At 39.1% G+C, this 8,407-nt stretch overlaps 2 protein-coding genes and 1 pseudogene across 2 annotated transcripts; 2 read left to right on the top strand and 1 right to left on the bottom strand.

Moving 5' to 3' along the window:
- Positions 1–532: 532 nt before the first annotated feature.
- On the top strand, positions 533–1,240 carry LOC133407994 (gastrotropin-like). The gene is made up of 4 exons (XM_061686417.1): positions 533–656; positions 727–887; positions 961–1,050; positions 1,125–1,240. The coding sequence occupies exons 1-4, from the start codon at positions 590–592 to the stop codon at positions 1,182–1,184; spliced, it is 378 nt and encodes a 125-aa protein (XP_061542401.1). The 5' UTR covers positions 533–589; the 3' UTR covers positions 1,185–1,240.
- Positions 1,241–5,097: 3,857 nt separating this feature from the next.
- Positions 5,098–5,700, top strand: LOC133407728 (gastrotropin-like; annotated as a pseudogene).
- Positions 5,701–6,274: 574 nt separating this feature from the next.
- On the bottom strand, positions 6,275–8,103 carry LOC133407727 (gastrotropin-like). Its single transcript, XM_061685907.1, has 4 exons — positions 7,956–8,103; positions 7,702–7,862; positions 7,495–7,584; positions 6,275–6,557 (listed from the first exon to the last, which is right to left on the bottom strand). The coding sequence occupies exons 1-4, from the start codon at positions 8,020–8,022 to the stop codon at positions 6,498–6,500; spliced, it is 378 nt and encodes a 125-aa protein (XP_061541891.1). The 5' UTR covers positions 8,023–8,103; the 3' UTR covers positions 6,275–6,497.
- Positions 8,104–8,407: the final 304 nt, after the last annotated feature.

The raw sequence follows: 8,407 nt of genomic DNA, 5'->3' as shown, positions 1-8,407 counted from the left end.
CCAATGAGTTTAAATCTGCTGCATTACTTTAAACTCATTGGATAATATATATATATATTTTTTTTATTTTCACTCTTGCTCTTGTTAGCAAGGGGGGAATATTACACCCTAAAGCCCGAATGCACTAATGTTTCAGGGGAGAGAACCGGTACGCCTTTCTCCTCAATGTCGTAGTTTATTAATTTTGAAAGTAGAAATGTTTGTGCTTGACACATCGGTCGGCTGATGCTAAGTAGTAAGCATTTATCTGTATAATCTGTTGGTATTGCTGTTTTCATGTTTGTGGTATTGAACTTGCTTTATGTATTTCGTTGACAAGACAGAATGTTGTTTTTTTGTACCCAAGATTTTAATAATGTTGCATAAGCGGGTGAGGAAACCAGCTGATTAATTTGCCTAATGAAGCAGACTAACTGCATGTAGACAAGCGATTTATGTAACCGTGCTTGGAAGATTTTCATGTATTTGTGTAAAGCAGTTATGACCAACCCAATGTTTTGCCTGAAGGTAACAGAACACAAGACGGTGGAGTATAAAATTGCAGCAGCAAGCTTGTGGACTGTACAGTGGTTAACAGATAGGCTACATCATGTCTTTGAATGGCAAATATGTGCTGGAGAGTCAGGAGAACTACAAGGAGTTCCTGCAAGCTCTTGGTAAGAAATGTGAACGCTCACCCAAAAAGAAACAAAGTGATTGATTCGCATCATTTTTTTGTGTATGCAGGAGTGTCACAGGTGCAGGTGGTCAATGAAGACATGGTGACTGACATCTACCAGGGCACTTACAACAGGATTGCCAAATTTATGGGTGCTGATGTGTTGACCAACACATTCATGCCTGGCAAGGAGTCAGAACTGGAAGATCTGGACGGCACAACATTCACGGTAAATTGTTTTCAACTACAAACGTAGAAAATCATTTCCCTTCTACACCTAACTTGTTCTCTTTGATTGTTAGACTACTGTCAATTTGGACAGAGGTAAAATCAAGATCCAGTTCCCAAAATATGTTTACACTGCCGAGGTATCTGGAGACAAACTTATTGAAGTGAGCATGCACACATTTACACACATTGAATTATTCTGTGCAGAGTGGACTGTATTGTCTGTTCTTTATTCCAGATTAATTCCATTCCGGATGGGGTTACCAACAAAATGGTTAGCAGGAGACTACTAGATTAGTCAAAAATAAAGTCTTGCAAACTGCATTTAAACCTAATAAACACACACTCAACATGTTTCTGTGTTTGTATTAATCTGTATGTTTGTCTGTATGTATAGAGCATAAAAATAATAAAGCGTGTAACCCGATACAACCTCATTGGACAAACACGTCATCCCGGTTCGAGCGAATGGCGAAGGGGACGTCGACAATGTCTTGTTTTAACATGATGTCACCACAGAGCCACAAAGATGTCTGCGCTCGTGTGTAGATATACATGTGTCATATATTTGGATCCATCTATGTAAATTTGACAAGAGGGGGAGTTGGAGAGGAATTTGGTATATTAAATCATATTTAGGAATCACGTTTTACCACAGCCATCGTTATATTTAGTTTCAGGACAACTATAATTCACACAAGTGGATATTTCTGTATGGTGGCGTGGAATATTTGAAATGTTATGGGGGCTACAGAAAATGTCCTCCAATTCTGGAATGACTTAATTTGTTTTGATCTCATCAGATTGGCCATATGTACCTAATATTGTGCCCTGTCACTGGAAGTCGAGACACGAACCCTCTTGTGGTCGCTCACCGCAGAGCGACAGCGTCTCTCAGTGGTATCATCTTGGTAATGCACTTCACTTCGAGGGTTGATGTCGCCTTTGTTTTGATAGAATTGCAAGTGGCTGCACAGTGCACAGTCTCATGATATCCAATACAAGAGCTGTATCAAAACATTCTGCCTTTACAAAAAGAATATCGCTCAGTTTCTATTGACACTTATGTCAGTGTATTAATATGTTAATTATTGTTATTGTTTGATGTGGGCGCAGCACGGTGGAGTTCTGAGGTGGGGAGTTCTAATCCAGGCTGTGTGGAGTTCGCATGTTGTCCTCCAAATAATTCCCTTCAGTAAAAGTAAATTAAAAAGGCCTGCTCGGTGAAAAATCTACTCAAGTACTACTGGTGATTAACTTCTTCATTTAAAATACATATATAAATAAATCAGAGCACGAATAGCCCAACAATATCACTTTAACTCAACTAATACATTACATCTTTATAAAATAACAAATTAAGGCAAATTTGGCTACAAGAAATGGTCTCAATCACTTTTTATTTGTGAAACATCAACTCTTTCAGGAAGTCTTATGGGCGTGTACCAGTTGGGTCGTAAACACAGCAGTTAGTACTTAAAATTAAATAGTTTATCTTTTATTTTGGTCATTCCCAATTATTTTAGTTTAAACACACACATACTTGAAACCAGACGTTTGCATACACTTTGTAAAAAGACGCATTTTTTTTCCTCGCTGACTGATATAAAATCAGACTTGTTTTAGGTCTTTCTATTTCTATTTGCTAAATGCCGGAATAATGAGAGGATTTTTTGAAGGCTTTGTTTTTTTTTGCTTCAAAGACATAGGTTTACATAAAGTATGATTATTATTAGATTATGTTTTAGATGCCTTGGGAAAACCCAGATAATAATATAATTTCTTTGGAAGCTTCTGGTTTATTGACAACATTGTACTTAATTAGAGACACATTTAAATATATGTATTTAAACTAGGCACAACTGAAACCCACTGTTTCTTTATATAACAATGGGAAATTCTAAAGAAATTAAGCAAGATATCACAAAGAGAATTGTGGACTTGCACAAGTCTGGTTCATCCTTGGGTGCAATTTCCAGATGCCTGAAGGTCCCACGTTCATCTGTTCAAACAATTATACACAAGCATAAACACCATGAGAATTTCCACCTATCATACCACTCAGGAAGGAGATGGGTTCTGTGTCCCAGAGATGCACATGCTTTGGTCTGAAATGTGCATATCAGCCAAAGAGCAAAAGAAAAAGACCTTGTGAAGCTGGTTAGTGTGTGTCATTATCCACAGTGAAACGAATACTGTATCGGCATGGGCGAGAAGGCTACTCTGCAGAGAAGACGCCATGACTCCAAAAGAAACATAAAAGAGACAGATTACAGTTTGCAAATGCACACAGGGACAACGACTTTAATTTTTGGAGACGTGCTGTGGTCTGAAGAAACTAAAATTTAACTGTTTGTCCATAATGAATATCGTTAGGTTTGGAGTAAAAGGAGAAGTTTACAAGCAAGAGAACATCATCCTAGCTTTGAAATACAGGCGTGGCAGCATCATGTTTTGGGGTCGTTTTCTACAGGAGGGCCTGGTGCACTTCACAAAATAGATGGCATCACGAGGAAAGAACATTATGTGGAAATACTGAAGCAACGTCTTAAGACATCAGCCAGGAAGTTCAAGTATGTGCACAAATCGGTCTTCCAAATGGACAATGACCCAATGCATACTGCCAAACTGGTTACAAAGTATTTAAGGATAACAAAGTCAATGTTTTGTAGTGGCCATGACAAAGCCCTGATCTCAAAGCTGTCAACAATTTATGGGCAGACCTGAAAATACATGTGCAACCAAGGTGGCCTACAAACTTGGCTCCGTTACACCAGTTCTGTACGCAGGAATGGGCCAAATTCATGCCAACTATTGTGAGAAGCTCGTCGAAGGAGATCCAAAACATTTGACCCAAGTCATACAGTTTAAAAGCAATGGTACCAAATACTAACATGTATAATTCTGACTTTGAAGAAAGTAATGAAAAAATGTCTTCAAAAAATAATTTTCTCATTATCCTGGCATTTAGCAAAAATAAATAATTTTGGTAATCCAAACTGACCTAAAACAGGAAATGTTTAGTCTGATATCATGTCAGACAAGTAAGAAAAAAAAAAAAGCGTTTGCATCTTTTTAAATAGTGTATGTAAACCTCTGGTTTCAACCTTATTTAATCCTCCTTCTACTCCCCTTTTCTGCACCCCTGAACCTCATCTGTCAGTCAACTGTGATGACTCAAGTCTCTTAATTGCAACGTTGCTAGCTCCTCGCTCTTCAAAACATTCAACGCGACCTGGAAGTTGTTCTCAAGCCGCCATATTAAGGAGTGTCTCAATTTTCTTAGGCGCACATCGAAGATTGAGGATCTCGGTTGTTTCCATGGACTAGCTCAAATCGAGGGACCTCTGATGTATCCTATGCAGAAGTCTGGTAGCTCCTCAATGGGCGAATGAAAATTGGCATGTGGCAGCTAGATGGTAAACATAGCATGACTTCAAATTTCATAGATAATCTTGCTTTTGTTTTATGAATTTCTGGTGGGTGGCGCTAGCATGTAAACAGACAAGCAAGGAATGAGGACCAAGGAAGTTGAAAATAGAGAAATGAGAAGCACCTGATACTGGATGTGCCCTGCGATTGACTGGCAACCAGTCCAGTGTCAGCTGGGATAGGGTCCAGCTCACCTGTGACCCTAACGATGACAAGCACTATAGAAAAATGGATAGATGGGTTCCACTATAGACACAAGTTTCATTGCATTTTGCCATTATAACACTGAGAGATAAGTTGAAAGTGATAAACTTAAGATTCATGGACAATACATGCAAGTGCGTTGAGAACACAGTGATATCACCCAAATGCAAAGGACTTTGGAAAACACAGAATTTGCTTCGGAAGCTGAAAAACTGCCTGCACACGATTTGGATGATTTTCATATATTTGTGTAAGGCACTTAGGTCCAACCAAATGTTTTGCCTGAAGGTAACAGAACACAGGTTGATTGAAGACTATAAATTGCCCTTAGGTGTGAATGTGTGCGCGAATGGTTGTTTGTTTATATGTGCCCTGCGATTGGCTGGCGACCAATTCGGGGTGGACCTCGGCTCTCGCCCGAAGATAGCTGGGATAGGCTCCAGCGCGCCCGCGACCCTTGTGATAATGAAGCGGAACAGAAAATGGATGGATGGTAACGGAGCACAAGATGGTGGAGTATACAATTGTAGCAGTAAGCTTGTGGACTGTACAGTAGTTAGCAGCTAGGCTTCATCATGTCTTTGAAAGGCAAATAAGTGCTGGAGAGTCAGGAGAACTACAAGGAGTTCCTGCAAGCTCTTGGTAATAAACGTGAATGCTCACCCAAAAAGAAAAAAAAAACAGTGATTGATTTGCATCATTTTCTGTGCCGGCGTGTCACAGGTGGAGGTGGACAATGAAGACATGGAGACAGTCATCTATCAGGGCGCTTGCTACACGATTGCCAAGTTTATGAGTGCTGATGTGTTGACCAACAGGCAGAAATGGAAGATCTGGACGGCACAACATTTACGGTCAAACTTTTCAACTACAAACGTAGAAATGAATTTCCCTTCTACGGACGTAAAATGAAGATCCGGTTCCCTAAATATGTTTACACTGCCGACATATCCGGCGACAAACTTGTTGGGGGGAGCGTGCACACATTTACACTCATGAATTATTCTGTGCAGACTGAACTTTATTGTCTGTTCTTTATTCCAGATTAATTCCATTCCAGATGGGATTACCATCAAGATGGTTGGCAAGAGACTAGTTGAAATGGTCACCCTTTTGGTAGAACCTTAAGCACATTTCACCTAGTTAGACACAACATGCAACTATATTTGCACCCACTAAAACACACTTTTCTTCTTCTTCTTCTTAGTAGTAGTATTACTGTTATTGCTGTACAGGAAATCATTTAATCTAACATTTGAATATCAACTGTCATACAAGTATAAAAATAAGTCAACTTCAATATCATGGAACTCAAATCTAAACTGAACTAAAAATAAAAGTACTCACCGTTTGTGTATGCCTGACAGATGCAGGGTATGGGAACATTCTTAATGGCTCTGTCCAATTATAAAATCAAAGCAAAAAGTCATTGAAATGGTAAATGTTTCAGTGTGACTAAAATAAAGTTTCAGCATCTTTTGAGGATATTTGTGAATATAAAAATATGCCATTAGCTTCTCTGATCATTTTCATGCAACTTACGTTTTTAATGATGCGATGCTATTATTTTTTTCTGGAAAATGTTTCCACTCTAAATGGTTTGCTTTAGAGGTTCCATATTTGGATTTCGAGGTTCCACTGTATATTTGTTTTTGTCTTCTTGGAAACTGACACAAAAGATTCCGTGCATAATCTGCCCATATAAAACAAAAGGTATTGCTTTTACCAGTGCCTCCATGGAAAATAACTGAGTCAAAATTTGTGATATTTTTATTGAATGCAACACAAATGCTGGTAAGTGAGGCATTGCGGGCTTTTGTCAGTTACCCTGAAATGTTAAAACCACACCTCAAGTCAACAGACATTTTTTATAGTTACAGTTTTTGTCTTGCCGCAGTAGGTAAAGCAGACGACTTATAATTTTCTCTGTACAGCCTCTTCTATCTTCTTTTCAAGCACGTTGGGTCTTGCAGCCTCAGATCCTCTTGCTCACTCTTGTGAAAGTCACACCCTTCTCTCCTGGAGTGATGCAACTCTACAACGTGAGCGTGTTGAGTGAAGATGATTAACATTGAAATGAAATTTGGGCGGGGTTGGGGGGGACCATGCATTTAGTACCCAGCCTTCAGTGGGGACTTACCCGACTTAATAATGGCTAACTACTAGCATTTAAATGACCACAGAAGCTTTCCTACAAACAGCACATTCTGCTCTGTACCTAAAATGTGATTCTTTTCTCTTTCACAGCCATCAATGTGGAGTATTCAATAACTTAAAACAACAGCGGCTGAAGTATTTAACAAGTCACCATTTTCCTCATTAAATATTATTTCCACAGGTGTTATTGACATGAAATCTTCACCAGATGTTGGTAAGTAATGCATACATACAAAGAAAGTAGAACAAATAAGATCAGAAATGAAGTTGTATGTAAGTTGCTCCAACAGTTACCAGGAACGACATCTAACATCTCTGTTCAGAAGAGTGCAATACTGGGAAATGCTAAGATCCTGTGCAGAATCCTCAAGGTCCCAGGCCCCTGGTAGAGGACCCAAGCTTTGAAGGAGATCGCACTCGGGTGGACGAGAAAATGAATTATATTTATCAAGGTCTTTCTGACTCGTCCTAATTATATTTTGAATAGTTGTAATTTTCATTCAAGGTATCTGTAACATAATTGCGACATGACATATGTCGCAATTGACATATAGTGATTCCTCATCTGGAATTTACTTTTGTCTATAGTCATAACTCAACGATAGATATCATCAGTTAAGTCATTGGAAGATAAACTCAGTGTGGGGGTGATTAAGTAGCCCCAAAAAAAAAAAAAGTACTTAATTGTTTAATATTATATTTGACACTCCAGAGTCACAGCTACTTGTTCACAAGATATTAGTCATTTTCCCATAATTTAAAGCTAATCTTTTAGCATCACTGTTTTGATCCATGTGATGAGAAATGCTACTCACCATGACCAACTTATCGTTCACCATCTCAGCTGTGAAGAGGTATTGTGGAAATTGTATTGAAATCTTCCCACCTTCCATACTGACGGGGGCCTGAAAAGAACCAATCAGCCTGTTTCTACACAAAGAATTTTCAACTGGATTGTAATGCAAACTCCAAAGGGAAGATAATTGAATCCCCCTGACTTCCCATAAAGGAACTGTACTCACCTTGAATTTGGAACCTGTCATTGTCACCAGCTCACATTCCTGACCAGTGGTGAACTTGTTAGACCAAGTCAAGTTGGCGGTGGTTTGAGTCCAAGTGAAACCATTTCCATCCTGAAGCACTTCTGTCTGCACTTTGCTGTCAGTCTTGGCACTAAGATGTCCTTTGGCAGAATAAATCCAAATACAGATGTTTGACAACAGTTAGGTGTGCTATTGCAGATATTTGTGGATTGATAGAAAAATAAATCCAATACCAATTGCTTCGAGGAACTTGTCGTAGTTTTCTTGACTCTCCAACTCATATTTCCCTGTGAAAGACATCACGGTGAAAGAAAAGAGAAGGCGTATGGAGGGAGTTCAAAAGACAAATAAAAACAGGAGTGGCCTTCCACAGATATGCTCTGCTCTTGTTGAAACACCGCCAACCGAACCGGCCTCACGCATACTTGAGTATGTCTGTCACAGGAGCCAAATAAACATGTCCTCAGTGATGTTTTCCCCCAGGAAAGCTGCATTCTTTACTAACATGTTCAGCACTGCTATTGTGCTTCTGTTCAAATGCATGTTTTTCAGTACTAGAACGTGACAGAGGACCTGAGGCGAATTGACACATAGGGCTGATAAAGGAAGAGAACACATAATTTCAGTCAGATAATTTCATCGAACGAAGGTTCACTAGCTCAATGCTAAAATATAATGCAAAACA

Source organism: Phycodurus eques, chromosome 9 (assembly GCF_024500275.1).
Source record: "Phycodurus eques isolate BA_2022a chromosome 9, UOR_Pequ_1.1, whole genome shotgun sequence".
In the NCBI taxonomy this organism is placed as follows: Eukaryota; Metazoa; Chordata; class Actinopteri; order Syngnathiformes; family Syngnathidae; genus Phycodurus; species Phycodurus eques.
This window is presented reverse-complemented; position numbering and strand designations above follow the sequence as displayed.